The sequence below is a fragment of the Nyctereutes procyonoides genome, unplaced genomic scaffold (assembly GCF_905146905.1).
Source record: "Nyctereutes procyonoides isolate TBG_1078 unplaced genomic scaffold, NYPRO_anot_genome, whole genome shotgun sequence".
Classification (NCBI taxonomy): Eukaryota; Metazoa; Chordata; class Mammalia; order Carnivora; family Canidae; genus Nyctereutes; species Nyctereutes procyonoides.
This window is the reverse complement of record NW_026575046.1, coordinates 36,942,166-36,961,147: the sequence shown is the minus strand read 5'-3', so window position 1 is coordinate 36,961,147 and position 18,982 is coordinate 36,942,166. Positions and strand designations below refer to the sequence as shown.

The 18,982-nt window shown below is 43.5% G+C and overlaps 1 protein-coding gene across 1 annotated transcript; it reads left to right on the top strand.

Moving 5' to 3' along the window:
- The first annotated feature begins 3,073 nt into the window (after positions 1-3,073).
- Positions 3,074-18,391, top strand: IL12B (interleukin 12B). The gene is made up of 8 exons (XM_055325580.1): positions 3,074-3,108; positions 7,104-7,191; positions 10,834-11,109; positions 11,660-11,777; positions 13,259-13,476; positions 14,894-15,051; positions 16,440-16,571; positions 17,312-18,391. Exons 2-7 carry the CDS (start codon positions 7,104-7,106, stop codon positions 16,569-16,571), a joined length of 990 nt encoding a protein of 329 aa, XP_055181555.1. The 5' UTR covers positions 3,074-3,108; the 3' UTR covers positions 17,312-18,391.
- Positions 18,392-18,982: the final 591 nt, after the last annotated feature.

Below are 18,982 nucleotides of genomic sequence, written 5' to 3'. Positions count from 1 at the left end.
AAGCTCAGAGCACTCTTCTTTAAAAAAAAAAAAAAGGTTTTGTGGTCAAAAAATTCTTCAAGTTATTTTCAGTTTCTAGGGGGATCCTCTTCATCTTATAGCTCAGCATGCCTGCTGTTGTCAACAGACTCCTCTTTCCCATAGGAAAAACCACAGGGAGATCACAGGTTTGGTTCAGTTTTCTTGGGGCCAGGGTCTGGATTGTGAAGTGGGACAAGATGATAAACCTCTTCTGTGAAATCAGGACAAACAGCATTTGGCTGACATCATGAGAGTGCTGACTGACCTTGTGAGTATCCAAGAGATAAGTACGGCAAAGGACGCATCTCTGGGCAACGGAACACTGGAGTTGTGCAGAGTGTCTCAGAGTGCAGGCCACGGTCCCCACATCAGGACCACCCGTGAACTTGTTAAAATGCAGGTTCCTGAGCCCCACCCCTGATCTAATGAATAACAATCTCTGAAGTAGGGCCTGAGAGCTTGAATTCTTTATTATCTGCAGAGAAAGTATGAGAACTGCTTTCTCTGTGGATAAACTGGACTCATCAAAATGGTCAGTCCTACGGGGCAGAGATGGGGCAAGCGTAGGTTCTTCTTTCTCATCCTGGTTATCCGGATGCTCAGAGCCAAATTAGGGGCTCAGCTGGAGCCACCAAGTTTCCCTGCATGAGGACTTATTAGGAGCTCTGTTTCTGGCTCCTCCCATTAATTCCGTCTCTCAACTTCTATGTTCAGCGTCCCCTAACAAGCTACCGAAAGTCTTCCTGGGGCAGGTAGGATAGATAAATCAGTCAATAAAGCAGCCATTTATTAAGCACTTAGCCAGGATGCTGTGCTAAGTGCATTACATCTGACCTCATTTAATCTCACAACAAACCTAAGATCAGGTACTATTATTAACCCCATTTCACAGATGTAGGAACAGAGGCTTAGGGGAGATAAGCAATGTGCACAGCAGGTGCTGGAATTCAGGTCTCTAGCACCAGAATCCATGCTCTTAAACACGTACTACTACTACTTGTTCTTGATGTAGGTGCAGAGTTGTGTCCCCACATTTTTCACACAGGACTGGTCCTGGGGCTGTAATCTGAGTAGAAAGGTGGGGGGGGGGGGGGCTGACCTTGAACCTTCTTGTCCATAACTAGCATACTATTTTTACTTAGATTTTATGTTCAGATCAGCTTTTTTTTTTTTTTTACTTTTGAAGATGTGTTTACCAACACATTGGTAAAATGTTTTTGTCTTACTTGTCTTGTTTTATATATGTAGGTACTCATGGAAGGTCACAGAAGGGCTCACCTGTAGCGATGCAGCCGCTGTAAATGAATTAGTGAAACTATTTCATGTCAATTTTATTTATTTTTTTATTTCAATCTTAAATGAAGTTTTCCATTCAGTAATCTTTGATGATTTGTTGGCAGTAATAAATATTTTCTACAGAAAGAAAGAACCCCTCCCTGCAAGTTGACACAAACTTTAATCTATGTGCGTGTATCATCTAACAACAAAAACCAAACCGTGGAGAGGCCCCTGCCCCATCACGGTCTAGCACTATTCCCCAGAGATGCCCACCGTAAAAAGCCAAAGGGCCCCCATGCTATCACACAACCAAAATACAACGCAACTTACTTTGCCCGCATCTACATACGCCTCGGATACAGGATGCTGTGCTTTGTTGTCTAACGAGAGAAGATCCTCTCTTGTCGCTTGAAGCCTAAAGGGCAGACGAGATGGGAGAAGGCGCTGGGAGCTGGAGGCCCTGTCTCCGCCCAACCCGAGCACCAGGTCGGATAACCAGTGGGACCGCCGGCCCAGCAGCCCCCGCCCTCGCCGGATGGGACTAACCGAGGAAGTGTGCGGTCGGGGAGCTCCGCTGCTCTCGCCCGGGTTTCCATTCCCCCCGCCCCACCCCCGGGCAGAAACTACGAGGAAAGCCAGCATGGGAACCTGCGCCCACCTGAAACTCTGCGGGGCCCCAGGAACTTCCCCCGCGCGCGGTAACCGGGGCCGGGCGCAGCTCCCGCACCGCCTCGCAGCATCGCCCTCTGCCGGCGGCTCTGGGAGCGACACCCGCAGGCCTGTTCTTGCCGTGGGGGCGGTGGGGGCCGTGGGGGCTCAAGCCCGGGTTCACTTGCTGTTCTTGTGCAGATGTGGGGGGAAGGGGGGGCTAACACTGCGTTCACCTTTCATCCCTCTTAACAATGTTAAATTCCGCTAGGAATTTCTGGCGAATTCTGCTCATTCTGCGCTTTGGTATAGAGCTCCTAGGGCCATAGTTTTGTGTGCAAATGCGTGCGAGGTTATAGTCTGAGTTCCCCGGGGTGGGGGGTGGGGGGCTGGCTTCAGGGTGCCATGCTTGTCCATATGCCTGACTGCGGGTATTTCACTTTCTGCCCCTACCTGTCCATGAGCAAGCACCTATGAGCATGGGCTGTACCCCTACGTATTTGAGTCTTATTAGGAAGGCGCACGTTTTTATTGCCTTCCCGGGGCTCTGCCTGTGTGAATATGCAAGGGTGTGTGTGGTGCATGGAGCCAGAGTGGGTGATAATGGTATGTTTCTGAAATCCAGATGTTAAAGGAAAAATGTGGTTGGAGGGGAACCCCAACTATACTAAATCCTTTACCCTTCATCTCACTTTCTTTGACTTTAGGAGAACCATAGTGTTTGCTTTTGGTCTCCTGCCTGACCTCTCCTTGGCCTTCCTTCTCCAGTCTGTGTAGCCCAGGGTAGCTGCCTGGTGCAGGCTCTAAGCACATTGACTGTGATGTCAACGCAAAGAAGTGAGCATCCCATCTCCTTCCTTTTTCCCCACCCAAAAGTCATTTCCTCTTAGTTCATTACCTGGGATTTTGATGCCTGTGTTCCCTCAGCATTATTGATACACATAGGGGAAAAAAAAAAAAAAAAAAGGAACTTCTTGAAATTCCCCCAGAAGGTTTTGAGAGTTGTTTTTAGTGTTGCAACTTGGACAAGTCAGTTTCTAGTTTAAGTTTCCATCCAAAAGCTCGGTAGGAGTAGGGTATATAAGCTCCAGTAGCACTAGCAGCAGCAGCAGGAGAATCGGTTTCAGACCCAGGGAACCTTGCAGCCTGGCCAGAAGCAAGGTAAGCACTTCCTTAGCCCTGGCCACTGTTCCGCAGCCCGCAGGCTGGCAGGGCTACCTGGCATTGCGGAGTGGGTGGGTTTCTGGTGACTCACCTGCTGGGACACTAGCGAAAAGTCAGTACTTTGGGGACTGATGTAGAAAGTATTAATTTAATTTAATTTAATTTAATTTAATTTAATTTAATTTAATTTTTTAGAAAGTATTAATTTTAAAAGTCACCTAATAATAATCGTACACCAAGTTCTGTGAATGAACGCACATTTTGTAGAAAGATTTGTTTTGTCTTGTTTTAAAGTGCTATGTACATAAAAGTATGTTGTTCGATATTAATGCCTATCAGTTAAATTGTATAAAGTGAGTGGCACTTCCCTAGTACTGTAAACTTTTTAAAGGGTGTTCATTCATTAAGTCATAATGAATTCAATAAACAATTGAATTCATACTTATACCTCATAGCTGGACGGTGCAAAGCATATTTGCTCCTATATTTGTGTTGGGTTTATTTTTTGTTTGTGTTTGTGTGTGTGTGTTGGGTTTAATAGTTAGGATCATCAACCAGATTGATAGATTTTTTGGATTAACTAACTTCGGCACTACTTTAAAAATAAAAAGCAACTGCATTGTTTTTAATCTTTTTAATTAAAAGCGTTTTTAAATCTGTGAGGAGGGAAAAAGATTATACTATACTGGTGCCTTATAGTTGTCCAGGTAAATTGTGTGCAACAATTTTCAGATTTAAAAAAATAGTGATCAGGGACACCTGCGTGGCTCAGTGGTTGAGCATCTGCCTTCGGCTGAGGAGTGATCCCAGAGTTCTGTGATTGAGTCCCTTATTGGGCTCCCTGCGGGGGGCTGCTTCTTCCTCTGCCTGTGTCTCTGCCTCACTCTATGTCTCTCATGAATAAATTGATAAAATCTTTTAAAAAATAATAATAACAACGATCAAGTCAAAATATCACTTGAACCAAGAGATTACCAAATCCCAGCTGCTGGCCCAGTTTTTTTCAAATAAGAAATTTCAAGGTATTAGAAAGAATTTGGGTAACCTCTTAGTGTTCATTTTACTGGGATCTGAAGTTTTACGGTTTCTGTACATTCATTCATTCTTCCAATCATTAATGAAATTCCTCTATGCTAGAATACTTATGTTGAACTTTGAGGATATAGAATAAGAAAGACATGATCCTTGCCGTCAGAGAGCTCAGTGTGTCAGGAAGAACAAACATAAAGAAGTAACTATATCATATTGAGATATATATAGATATATATATAGATATATATATATATATAAATTGTAGTAAGTGCTAAGAGTGGGCTTCAGAGAGAGCAAATAGCCAAGAGTCCTGACTTCCTCTGGGCAACATGCTGGACACCTTACATGAAATATTTCATTGACTCATCACCACAACAGGATGCCCGTTTTACAGGTTGAGTGTGAGGCTTAAAGAACCCAAGTGACTTGCCTGGAGTCACACAACTAATAAATGACAGAGCTGGGATGCCAGTGCAGCTCTACCTGGCTCTACCTTTGCATGTGCTACCCATGCCTTGTGTGACTATGGCTTTGTATTTTTAAATAATAATTCTCTTTAAGTTAAAAAGTAACAAGGTAAAACTTGAAAAAGAAGTGTCCACCCAAGTGTCATGGGCATGCCCATGTCGGCACCAGCATTAGGGAGTGTAACCATACCTGGGTCCTTGTGTTCCTTATACGAGGATCTCAAGAATTAAGAAAACCTACAAAATTACATGGAAATAGGTTTAATCCTCACGTCTCCTATTTAGCACACCAAGGAAATGTGGGCTGTGGAGTATAGCTCTCTGGTATCAGATGATCTGGAGAACAGCAGGGTAACTACATGCCCCCCCTCCTTTTTGGATTCCCCTGGGTTGGATTAAAAGAGTGATCCACCACCACCTCCACTCCCTGCCCATGTTCCGGGGTTTAAAATGTAGGTGATTCTAAAATGCAATTTGTTTCTTAGAATCAACACCAGGGCTCCCTTGACCCTGAATTGCAGTTCACCTGAAGTTCTCATACACATCTAAGGCCCCAGGAGGAAGTGCTAGACACAGAGGCAAAAGGGAAAACCCCAGCATTAAGATAGTGCAAAAGAATTACTGGGAGATGCCAGGAATCTCTGTTATTTCCCTTCCCAGAGTGCCAGCATCTGGTCTTTACAAGCCTGTGTAATTGCAATACCTCTAGGGCATTTCCCTACAGCCAGGCACGACTTTTTAGCCTAACATTGTACACAAAACAGACATATCAAATATTTCCTTTATCTCTTCCCTTGGTACAAGCTGACATGTTATTGGTTGCCTTCTATGATATGCCCTCTGATTGCGTTGCCTCAACAACCCTCTGAGATGGGTATCATGTCCATGTTATAGAGGAGGAGACAGGCTCAGAGATCATTTGGGCATCACACAACTAGCGAGTGGAGAAACTAGATCAAGCCCATGTCTGCTTGACTCCAAGCCTGTGAATGTCCTAACTGATGCCCCGTGGCAACTAGTCCATTGTCACAGTTGTAACCTGGACTAAATGAATAGACATGTTTGTGAAGGCTGCAGGGACAGAGTGCTGAATCTACAGGACAGCCAGATCTAGTCCCGTCTCTGCCACCCACAGCCCTTGTAATCTAAGGGAATACAGTGCCTGGCAGGGTTCTCCTAAGTTAGCAGCCATGATTTGTCAATATTCAGTCACTCCAACCAAGGGATTCTCATTTTTAAGATATTTGGCCAAAAATTTTTAGTCTTATTCTTCTTATGATTTAGTCAGTGGTTTCTAACCACGTGTCAGAGAACATGGGTGCTCTCCGAGATGGATGGAGGTGTTTCAGGATGAGATGAAATAATAAATTTCTCTACCTAATTCAGAAGTAGGGTACAGTTTTCACATTCTAAATATTTGCACAAACCCTGGATAGTAATCTAGATTGAGTTTTGCTATCAGAAAGAGGTGGTGGATTGGGCACAAAATGATGCATTTTGCTTATCATAGTGGGTATATCAATATTTTAGGGTCTTCTCCCAAAGAACATCTTGATTTTCAGCGCTTATGGGCTTGAACATGGGTTAAACCAGTGGTTCTCAAAGTGTGGTCTGTGGACCAACAACATCAGCTTTATCTGGAAACTTAAAAAATGCATATTCTGAGGTACTCCCCTCCCTCAACCTGCTGAATCAAACCCTCTGGAGGTGGGACTCAACCATCGGTATTTTAACAAGGCTTCCAGGTTACTTTGATGTGCGCTCAAGCTTGAGAATCACTGGTTTTATGATGTAAGAGGAAGTAACCTTTGAGTGTGGAGCAATTGCTATCTAAACAAGGAGAGAAACTAAACCTGGCCACCAGATCATTACCATAATTTGAAATCACCTCTAATTGTCTCCCACCACCACCACCACTACCACCCCAAGTCCTTTACCCCTAGGTGTTACCGCACATACTGCCTTGTGCTACAGTGACACAGGGTATAGCTGGTCTCTCTGACTAGAGGGTAGGCATTTAACATACTGACTTCATAAATATTTGTTGAATGAAAGTGTTTGCTCCTAGAAAGCAGAATCCAGGCCAGAAATCCTTTTTTTGCTTCCAACATATCTCGCTCAGAGCCCTTTACATAGTACCAAGTATATAATTGCTAAATGCAATAACAATAAGTCATGTTCCTGCTCTGAGCTGTGGACTTCTCAGCTTAAAAATAAGAGGATTCTATCAGACAGCTGGTCTCCTTCAGCTCCAGATAGTCTGTGGTTCTCTCTTTGAAGATGTTCTTTCCCAGAGACTGGCACAGGGCTCCTGTAATTCACTTAGTACTAATCTGACAGTGCAGAGAAGAAAGAGAAAATTAAAAATTAAAAACAATGTACATAGAATGAATATGGTTTGCAAAGCAACTGAATGACTACTGACATTGTCTCTTCTCTTTTTCCCTCCTGCTCTCTTTTCCTCCTTCTCCTCTGTTTCTCTACCTCCTGCAGATGCATCCTCAGCAGTTGGTCATCTCCTGGTTTTCCCTCGTTTTGCTGGCGTCTCCCCTCATGGCCGTATGGGAACTGGAGAAAGATGGTAACCAGCCTCTTCTTCTCTGTGGTGGCCCCAAATTCTGAGCCAGGACTCATCAGACAGGCCCCAGAGGAAAATCAGGGGCAATCAGGCCTTGGGGCCTCCTAGTGAGCGCCATCACTGGCAAAATGCAGGCCATCTGTCCTTCCTTCACCTTTGAGGGCATCTATGTCATTTGGCTTTCATATTAGATGCCAGAGTAGAAGCTTTTTGTGGACTGTGATGGGAAGGGTATACGGACTTGGCAGGTATTACTAAAAACCAGCGGCATTGTACAATTAAAATTCCAAAGTGAAGGATTTGGAAAGAGTAAGAACTCCGTTCGATCATCCCCCACTCCACCACACATCACCCCCTCCTTTGGCACTGAGAGAACTCACTTCTGACCAAGCACTTTTGGGGAAGCATAGCATTTAGACTCACATTGACTTGGGCTCAGAGGCTGAGGCTCGATAAGGCTGACTTATCAATTAGATGACCTTGAGCTGGGTCACCTCTAAGGCCGAGTTTCCTCAACTGTGAACTAGGGATTATGAAATGACACCTACAACCCAGATGATTGAATGTTACTGAATGCAGGGGACAACTCAACAGATGTGAAGTGAGAATAAATGTTAGCCAGTATTGCTTTGGTTGTTTAAAATGATGTCTCTGATGAATCAAGAGAACCTGTTTATAATCCAACTGATTGATAAAAATCACAAGTAGAATAATAGAATAGGTAGGTATTAGTAAAATAAGGGGTTCCTCTATCCTTCTGTTGTCTCACACACAGTAAATAATATATTAACTGATTGTTACTTGTTCCCGAACTATCTTCAGATGTTTCTCATGGAAGCCAACATAATGTTGGCAATTACTATCTCTAATTGTATCATAGTAATAATAGTTAATATTTATCGAGCACAGTATCTCATTTAATTCTCATAACCTCACGTGAAATAGGGTCTGTGTCCCATTTTATCTATGCTGCAAATGGAGGCTACAGAGATTAAGTAACTTCCCCAGTTTCCCAGACCTGAGAAGGATGGAACAGGGATTGATCTCAATTCTGTCTCACTTCAAAGTCTGTGCATTTAAGTATTTGTAGAAGGTTTTACAAGAAGGTCATGAAGCAGTTTTTTTCCTATGCTTGGAGCACAGGAGGAAATAGGCGTAAGTTAAAAGTGAAGCCACTTCAGTTGTTGATCAGAAATAACCTGTTGATGGTCAGGAGAGTGGCACACTAGAAAATGGAAACCTGAAAGAAATTTGAGACTTTTCCTCCATTCTTACTCTTTTCGGGAAGGCAACAATCCAGCCATCTCCCCTCTGCCCGAGGAGGGTCTGAGAGTTCTAGAGCCTCCCTTGAGTAAAGGCAAAGGCCTGGAGCCAGATGATACTTCCAGATCCCTGTCCAACCCTGGGAGTTTTAGCGAGCTCAGGAAGCTTGGCTATTGCATAGTAAACCCCAAAGTTACTTCTAATTTGGTAAACCACAGAAATTCCAGGAAGTCAATGTGAGAAACAGAGGGCGGGACGACTTTGGAGGCTGGATGAGGAGATGAAGCCAGGCACAGGGTTCTAGATCCTCTTCGTCAGGCTCCCTCTTGCAGTTGTTGCCTCCTGCCCTTGGGGGATGGGGTCTTCCAGGCCTTCTGAGGCTCAGTTGTGCTGTTCAGTTGCTAGTGGAAAAAGAATAACTGGAGAAAGCCAAGGTGCCACGTGGGTTTATGTGGGCACAGCCTATCATTTCCAAAGAACCAGGTCCCAAATGCTTCTTACCTCTTGTCTTTGTTACCCATTCAGGACTTCTAAATCCCTCTGATCCAAGGTGAGAACTTTATATTCCACAACGCTTTACATGTGGATGCCAACAATAAGAGTCACCGTGTATAGAGCATTTAAGGGCACTCTGTGAAGCCGTTGTATGAATTAGCTTGTATAATCCGTGTCTCAACCTGCTGAAGCAAGCACTAATATTTTGCTCATTTTAAAAAATGATGACACCAAAACTTAGAGTAATTGGATATCTTGCCTGAGGCCACAGGCAAGTATCAGATATAGAGCTGAATCTAAACTCAGACCAGTGTGACTTCAAAATCCAGGCTCTTAACCAGTGTGGCTCTCAAACCTGATAGGGCATCCAAATCCCCTGGGGAGCATACAGAACAGATCATCGGGCCCATCCCAACATTCCTGATTCATCGACTCGGGTTTTGTATTTTCCACAGTTTCCTAGGTGCTGCTGCTGCTGGTGGTTGAATGATCAGGCTTGGGGAACCACTGCATTAAATGGTCTAGTTGATTAGTAAGTGATGTGTGTATGAATGAAGCTGTGATAGGACAACTCATTGAAGTACTCTCCTAAGCCATTCCTCAGGTTGGAGAGCCAATGCCAAGCCAGGGAGACAGAAGACCTGAGATATAGCTCTTAGGCCTCTAACTTTTTTTTTAAGATTTTATTTATTTATTCATGAGAGACACACACACAGAGAGAGAGAGAGAGAGAGAGAGGCAGAGAAATAGGCAGAGGGAGAAGCAGACTCCATGCAGGGAGCCCGATATGGGACTCCATCCCAGGTCTCCAGGATCATGCCCTGAGCCAAAGGCATAGATGATCTAAGCACTGAGCCACCCAGGCCTCCCTTGTGCTTCTAACTTAATGTAACCTTGCTTAGCCTGCTGGTTTTGGCACACTCCTCCTTGAAATGGGAAGACCAAGATCTACTGAACTGCTTCATAAGAGTGTAAAACTGCTTTAAAAAATAGAATGAGGGACGCCCGGGTGGCTCAGCAGTTGAGCATCTGCCTTTGGCTCAGGGTGTGATCCTGGAGTCTGGGGATCGAGTTCCACATCGGGCTTCCTGCATGGAGACTGCTTCTCCCTCTGCCTGTGTCTCTGCCTCTCTCTCTGCGAGTCTCTCATGAATGAATAAATAAAATCTTTAAAAAAAATAGAACGAAAATCTCTATTGATAAGTTTTAGTGGTAGGAACTAAATCCTCAAATGCCCATGGAAAATTATAGGGCAGTATCTCTGTGCAGTCATCTGACCCTTTGGCGTGTGAATAACAATAACTAACCCTGAGTTTACTGTGGTAGGCACTGTCCTAAATATAGATATATTTAATACTAATATCCAAACCTACAACACAGATGCTATTATTATCATTTTACAGTTGAGGAAACTGAGGCTTATGGTGATTTACTACCTTGTTCCAAATCCCTTAGCCAGTTAGTGGGGGGATAGGATCTCAGTGCTGGTCAGTCTGTCTTGACATCTCTGGGCCCTGCCTTACTGTCCACGCAATTGAAATTGTGCTGGAAGGTTCTTCTCTCCACCAGGCCTTTGGTAGATAGTTTTTTGCTGTTCACATGTTTTGGTATATCAAAGCCTTCCCCATTGCCGGCGAATCAGAGGTTAATTATTAAAGACAGCCTGCCAGTTAATAACTACGTGGCAGCTATAAAACTCTTTGCTTGTCTCTTCATGACCTTATATCCAAGTAGGGCCTAGTGGCCTGAAATCAATCATCTCAGCAAGCATCTGCTGTTATGAGCCAGGTTGTGCTCTGGCAGTACAGATGCACAGGTGGTTCACAAAACCCAGTCGCAGAGTTCATGAAGCTCACAATCCAGTTCTCCACTCCCTGTGCTCTCCAGTTTATGTTGTAGAGTTGGATTGGCACCCTGATGCCCCTGGAGAAATGGTGGTCCTCACCTGCCATACCCCTGAAGAAGATGACATCACTTGGACCTCAACGCAGAGCAGTGAAGTCCTAGGCTCTGGTAAAACTCTGACCATCCAAGTCAAAGAATTTGGAGATGCTGGCCAGTATACCTGCCATAAAGGTGGCAAGGTTCTGAGCCGCTCACTCCTGTTGATTCACAAAAAAGAAGATGGAATTTGGTCCACTGATATCTTAAAGGAACAGAAAGGTAATTCCATTCCCTCAGATGGTGTCAGTTTTCTCTTTTGCGCCATAAGAAATAAAAACTTTAAAAATGTAAAAGGCAAGACATGACTAGTGTAGTTAATGAACAACAAGGGAATATCAAATCCCTTGCTAGAACCACCCAGGACTTAGGTTTTTCTTTGCTTTCTTAGACACTTGGAGTAATCAACCAACCAAATCTCATGTTGAGAGATTGTCATGGTGAATCTGATTGGTTTTCCTGAAGTTCTTTTTAAATGGCTAATGGAAATTAACCAATGTGTATAGTGAATAACTCAGCACTGGGGTGGCAGCTTTGAAAAACTTAATCCCTCCCTCTGATGTGTTAGGTGCATGGCATGCTCTGCAGAATCAGCAACCTATTGAGACATTGCCAGTCCCCATTGAACTATCAGGGGAGCAGCAGCATTTTCCAAGGAAATAAATGGAAGATCTTCACTCTTGTAGCACTGGGTGGCCTGTGGTTCATCACAATTAAAGTCTATCTGAAAGAAAGCCTCTAAATATTGAATTTTTGTTCTTTTCAAATCCAGAATCCAAAAATAAGATCTTTCTGAAATGTGAGGCAAAGAATTATTCTGGACGTTTCACATGCTGGTGGCTGACGGCAATCAGTACTGATTTGAAATTCAGTGTCAAAAGTAGCAGAGGGTAAGTGAAATCACTAGAACTATTTGGCTAGAACTATTTCATTAAGAAAACAAGGGCAACCTCTCCATGGCCTATCAGTTAATAATAGGGGAGTAAACAAAGTCAAACGTGTATTTTTTCAACACCCACTGTTACCTAAACTGGGGAAAGAACATGGAGATTTAAGCTAATCGCCTGAACAAATGTGTGGGTTAGAACAGGATATTACTGGGATCTGAGAATAGCCTCTGCCATGTTTGAACCCACTCATCCAGATTGCCTGGCAATGCTTCATTAAGGCTCATAGCACCATGGGGAGGGATAAAAGGAGAAATCAAAGCTACGAATGACTTGCCAAAATTGCACCTTGAGATGAAAATAGAAACAAAAGCTCCAGTGCACAGATCTTGAAAGCCCTGAGGCCAACTCCAAAACCCTGAGGTTTCTAGAAATTTGTCCAGAGCCACCTCAACTCCTTTTCCTTTTGCCGGCATCACTGATCTGAAGTTTACTGTTTGTCCAATACACTTGGACTTCCCCTAAGAAATATTTTTCCACGGATACTGAACCTATGTCAGCGGGTCTGTGTGACTTCCCTCACTCGCCATCTAGGTTCCTGAACTGACAGAGCAAACCCCAGGTGATCACCCTGGCCTTGTCACTTTTTAACTGAGTAAATAAACCCCTGGGGTATCCCTTTTCCATCTTGAAAATGAAAATGCTTACCAAAGGAATGCTTATACAAATGCACTGAAACACAGATGCCAGCGTTCATTGTGATGTTTTTGGTAATCAGCAGGGGAAAAGTTAAAGTGTGATACATTATCCAGCTTAACGTGGATAACCCAATCTATGTGGTCTCTCATGGAGCACTTCCCATATGTTCAGAGAGGGAAGAGATGGTTATTAAAAACCATACATATATCTTTATATTTATGGTTTATATATACATATATAAATAGTTATATCTATTTAATGAAAAATAAAATCATTGTGTATATATAGAAATATGTGTGTATCCATATGTACATGTGGATATATGATTGCTTTGAATATTCATAGACAAAGGTCTGGAGGGATACAACAAGCTATGAATAGTATTTCTATTTGGGGAGTGAGATTAGGGTTAAAAGAGGCACACACATTTCATTTATACAGGTTTTAATCTTTTTCATTTTTTATAATTAGCACGTATTGGTTTTGTAATTAAAGTGGGAAAAATGAATTTAAAATTTTAATAGGGAGATTGAACCAAGGGCTCTGGATCTAAAAATTTCTGAATTCATTTAAGCCAAAGGGATGTAAATGCAGAGTTGTCTGTAAATATTTGTACCGCCTGTTGTGGCAAAGCTTGTTCTCCTGGGGAGGGCAGTTTCTTACGCTTTAAGGAAAAATCAGGGCATACTTGGATCAATTGTATCCTCAAACAGCTGTCTAGCTGCAACCACTGGGAGCTTACCCACAAATGTGTGACAGAGGGTAATGTCTGTCTTTGACTTCAGCTTCTCTGACCCCCAAGGGGTAACATGTGGAGCAGTGACACTTTCAGCAGAGAGGGTCAGAGTGGACAACAGGGATTATAAGAAGTACACAGTGGAGTGTCAGGAGGGCAGTGCCTGCCCCTCTGCCGAGGAGAGCCTACCCATCGAGGTCGTGGTGGATGCTATTCACAAGCTCAAGTATGAAAACTACACCAGCAGCTTCTTCATCAGAGACATCAGTGAGTTCGCTTAATTATATGTGCTTAATAAGGATAAATGCCATTTGTCACATGTTCACAATGACTCCATGCACTGAGGTAAGGGGTTTACACGCATTGTCTCTTTTATTCTGTATCCCCAAAAGACTACAATATAGGTACTATTCTCTGCATTTTAAGGAAGAGACAATTGAACCTCAGATTAAATAAGTTGCCCCAGATATCACAGCTAGAAACTCAGAAACCAGTTCTGCCCCACTGGAAAAAGCGGGCTTTTGGCTACCCTTCTATCTGCTACCCAGGCAGCTTCCATGGTGAATCCAGGAGGACCCCCCTCAAACATAATATTTACCTTCAGAACCAGGGCTTCCCTACTAATTGCAATTATTCCCAACCAGGCTTTCTCTAGCATTTGAAAAAGAATCTTCATTATTGGAACATAAGCCCCTCCAAAATGGACATCAATTTTTTTAATCGGCAGATGGAGATTTTGCCATTTGTCACTTCCTTTACCATTTATCCATTGAACATTCATCATGAAATAACACTTGTAGAACCACAGAACTTGCTCAAACATTTATGGAGAAATTACTCTTGGTGGGTAGGAGGAGGTTTGAGTTCCATGGAATGGCCAGGAAAGGTCTCTCTGAAATGATATTTAGCTGAATTCTGAAGGAAAGAAGATGTCAGTTGTGTTAAGAACAGAGAGAAGAATATTTGAAAAGCATCTACTAGGAGCCATGGTCTTTGGACATTCCATAGTGTCTCCTTTGCCCCCATCCAGACAAAGGTATGCTACTCAAAGACAGTCTTTTGTGATACTCGCTGCTGTATCCTCCGCACATTGCACAGTAGCTGGCACAAAGCTGGTGCTCACTCACCATTCACTGAATGAATGAATGAGCATAGAGACAATCTGACTTCAACTGTTGCAAGACAAGTCAGTGCCAGATGCCGTGAGAAGACAACAGAAAGAGCACTAAGTGGGCAGTCTCTCATGTTGTCCCTAGCAAGAGACTCAGCTCAAGTCCAAGTTTTGTGCAAAGAGGGATATTGAGCACAGGGAGGGTGGTCCTTCCGCACCTAGCCCAGATGTGAGAGTCTTCTTGTCTCTGTGGAATTTCTTCTGAGCACTATGGAGAGGTAGTCCTACTGCCAGGGTTCATCTGCTTGTGCAGGGATGAGGAGGATTCTGAGCCTCTCTCAGGGTCAGCCAGAAAGGATTGGACTACTGGTGAGGACTGCCTCCCATAGGCACCAGTGTGAGCACCAGCAGCAGGGATGCCTCACATCTGCCAACTAGGTGCCCAGAGAAGTTAAGTAACTATCCCACAGACACACAACTGGTCAAAGGTGAAAGTGGGATTAGAAGGTGGAACTACCTTACACCAAAAGCCTGTTAGGAAAATCAAAGGTGTTTCTATATCTTCTTCCACAGTCAAACCAGACCCACCCACAAACCTGCAGCTGAAGCCATTGAAAAACTCTCGGCATGTGGAGGTCAGCTGGGAATACCCCGACACCTGGAGCACCCCACATTCCTACTTCTCCCTGACATTTTGCATACAGGCCCAGGGCAAGAACAATAGAGAAAAGGTAAGTTGTGACTCCAGTACCATGTATTCAGGTTTATGCAGGGCCCACATCTAGGAGATGAGTTGTGATAACAGTAGCTAACATTTATTTAGCACTTTCTACATGCCTGAGACTGCACTAAGGGTTTTACGTGTATATCTCGCTCAATCTTTAAAGTAACCTGACGAAGGCAGAGAGTGTTACTATCAACATTTCACTAGTGAAGTAATTGGAGCTCAGAGAGGTTCAAGGGCTTACCCAAAGTTACCCAGCTAGGCAGAGTCAGAACCAGGAAACCATTCTGGTGAACAAAAATTCCACACACCCAACCATGCCACCGCCTTCAGTATGGTTGATCATTCATTCTTGCACTCAGAATTGGTCCTGACATAGGAAATCTGAGTTCCAGGAGCCTCAAACTATTATTGTTGCAATTTAGTGAGTCTAAGGAATGATAGAACATTCATGCTATGTCTCACCCCAAATGGATAATTCCCAGCTCTTCCACATATCATGAAATTATTTCATTGAGCAGAATGTTAGTGTTTACATAGGCTAAGACAATGGCTTCCAACTTTCTTGCCTTGGCATCATAATCCTAAGGTCTCGAAGACACTTTTATAAAGCCCAAGACTCCTTGGACTGCGGTTTTAGAATCACTGGATAAACGCCTTATTCGGGATAGGGTTTAGCATTTGATAGAAAATCGGTCATTCAGTCACTCCCTGAGAATTATTTTTTGTAGGATAGAAAGGCTATTCTTGAGTAGATTTTACCTATTTATTATTTAAAGTATTGATATGTATCTTCCCTACATAAGGTTTATATCATTAATAGATATATTTACCGAACACTTTGTACCGATTAAAGACTTTGCCGATTAAAGAATTTTACATGATGATTACCTTTAACTCTTACTCATCTACGAGGTAGGAATGATTATTATCCCTCTCTTATAAAGGATGAAACTGAGACAACAGAGCCTAAAGCATTTTCCAGTGGTCACACAGCTAAAAGTTGGCAATGCCTGGATTTCAGCATGTTTTCTGATAAGTGGATCAGGATATAGTATTTCAGAATATCCAGGCGACAGCTAGAGAAAATCTGCCTTGGTTTCACCATCGGCCTAGTACAGAGGTGAGAGTGCATGGGGCCTTCAGGCAAGGCAGCTGTGCTAGAAACAGGAAAGCTGGACCAAACCATTTCTCCCTCTAGACTGAAGTCTAAAAGCTTCATCTGTATTTAGAGCTTCTATCGGTAGGTGGCGCACGTTCTACACAACTCCACAGTTTATTGCAACAGTGATGCCCTAAAATCAAGGTGTGCTGGTTTGGGGAGATCAAGGTTTGCAGAAATACCCCCAGCCCATCTTGTGACTGCATTGCCAAAGACTTCCCTCTCCCTTGCAGAAAGATAGACTCTGCGTGGACAAGACTTCAGCCAAGATTGTGTGCCACAAGGATGCCAAGATCCGCGTGCAAGCCCGAGACCGCTACTATAGTTCATCCTGGAGCGACTGGGCATCTGTGTCCTGCAGTTAGGTGAGCAGGCCCACAGAGCCCAGGCCACACCTGAACACTCAGCGTCCCCGGGGCGCAGGGCAATGGTGGGGGACAGTATGAGAGAAAAGGGAGACAGGGTGCCTGGTACACAGTCACCAGAGCCAGAAACATACATTTGTTCATTAAACAGGTATTATATTAAAAAAATAAAAAATAACAGGTATTATTTGATGTCCATATTGTTCTGGGGACTGTGCTGAATGCACAGATATTGCAGTAAAGAAAACAGGCATAGGTCCTGCCCTCCTGGAGGAGAAGACAGAGAGAGGTAGCCAAGGGAGCAAAAAGAGCTTGCAAGCGGGATGCCTGGGTGGCGCAGCGGTTTAGCGCCTGCCTTTGGCCCAGGGCGCGATCCTGGAGACCCGGGATCGAATCCCACGTCAGGCTCCCGGTGCATGGAGCCTGCTTCTCCCTCTGCCTGTGTCTCTGCCTCTCTCTCTCTCTCTCTCTCTCTCTCTCTCTGACTATCATAAAGAAATAAAAATTTAAAAAAAAAGAGCTTGCAAGCGATTTTCAGGAATTAGCACCTTATCCTGGGCACCCTGGGGGGGCGGGGCACTGACTGCAACCAAATCCAAATCCTCAGCCACATAAGGATGGGCTGGGTCTTTCTGACATGGAATCCCCAAACCCAATTGCCCCAGTATCGTGGTGTGTGAAGTAAGGGGGCTTGCTGCCACATTTCTAATCTACATAAACTATTGGTATTCTTTTTTCAGATTCCACCCCCAGGATGAACCTTGGAGGGAAAGTGGAAGATATTATGCAAAATTTTCTAAGGACACATTGAAGAGGCTCCAAAAGTTATTTTCTGCCTAATTTTCTTTTTGTAAAGGGTCATTATTGTGTCTTCGCAATATTTTTTACATTTAAATGCCAAATGCCCACTGAAACAATCAGCTACTTTATTTATAGATTTTCAGCTAGCAGGCTGCCACTGACCTTAATGCTATTTAAATATTTAAGTAATTTATGTATTTATTAATTTATTGTTATTGAATACTTGTGTGCCAAGATATATTGTATGTTTCATACCCTCAGGACCTGATCTGTAAGGAATAGGCCCTATTATGCAAAATGTGAATTTATGTGTTATTTATACTGACAACTTTTCAAGCAAGAATGTATCATTTTTATGACAACCAGTGAGCACACAATATTATGATGCCAGCACCATAATATATTTGTGATGGATGGGAACACAGAGGTAGTTAAATAGAGACATGGAGACACGAATCCATTTGAGAAGTTTCTGGAGACGGAGATGTTAGATCCTGTATCCATAAAGACTTCCTTGCGGTGGTGTTGATAAAGCAATTCAGGGCCACTTGCATTTTTAAGCAAGTTTAGTTTTTGGATGCCTGAATTTAGAAAGACCTAAAATAACTCAAATTGAAATTCAGCTTCAGCCACCCTGCCAGTCCCCATCCCCATCTATCTGTAAGACATTGGAGAGTGACCCAGGGACACTCTAAGTGCCTGGAAGTAAAAAGGTCTTATGATCCAAGAGGGAGAACCAACATGGCCAAGCACAAAAAATTGTCAGAATTTCCAGCTGCTCCTTAATAGCCAGGCAAAAAAAGCACATGGATGCAAAGAAAATGGTCAAGAATTGCTTACTGGACAGTGCGAGTGAACCTGACTGGTGGATGTGACCAGAAAGTGCCAGTCACTGAGGTGCTACTTTTAAGTAATGAATGTGCTTTCTGTAAAGTGATTTCATTTCTTTTCTGTTTACTTATTTGTTTTTGCATTCTGACAATGCACTAATAAAAACATAACTCTTGTTTGCAATAATATTTTGGGCTTTCTCAGCTGACTCGAGTATCCTGTTCCCACATTTACCAGGACTGCATTATTTTCCCCCTGCCATTTAAGAGTTGCTCTTCTTTGAAGCAATTTCACTTCCAGTTCTGCAGTGTTGCCCTTTCCCTTTATAGAATTCCCAAAGTCAGTGTCTTGCTGAGCTCAGGGAATGTCCCTGTGGTCAGACCACAGGGAACTCTGGAAGGGCAGGGAACTGCACTTATGCCCTCTTCAGAGGTTGGATGCACTTGCTTCTTTTGCCATCTATCCTAGAATCCACTCTACTGTTTCCAAAACATCATGAAATAAAACCCCAATGTGATCGAGTCACGAGCTCCCAGCTCATAGATCCAGGTCCAGTGTTTACAGAAGGTTTGTCATGCGTCTTGAGATGGAGGAGTTCCAGAAAACCTTGGGTTGCCTTCCCCAAACAGTGCCCACTCCTGGCACAGCTTATAAAACAGGGATGAAAAGTTAACTTCGGTACCACTAAATGCTAAAATATTCAGTATACAGTGCCCTGTGGTAAGAACAAAGGAGAAGAACCAGTGAAGCCCAGGAAGGCTCAGTAGAACAGGGGAGGT

What these genes read in the sequence shown, in the direction of transcription:
- IL12B (XM_055325580.1), top strand. Translation starts at nt 7,104, where the DNA reads ATGCATCCTCAGCAGTTGGTCATCTCCTGGTTTTCCCTCGTTTTGCTG. An exon ending in AGTGTCAAAAGTAGCAGAGG is followed by an intron (nt 11,778 to 13,258) that starts GTAAGTGAAATC and finishes CTTTGACTTCAG; the next exon opens with CTTCTCTGACCCCCAAGGGG. An exon ending in CTTCTTCATCAGAGACATCA is followed by an intron (nt 13,477 to 14,893) that starts GTGAGTTCGCTT and finishes CTTCTTCCACAG; the next exon opens with TCAAACCAGACCCACCCACA.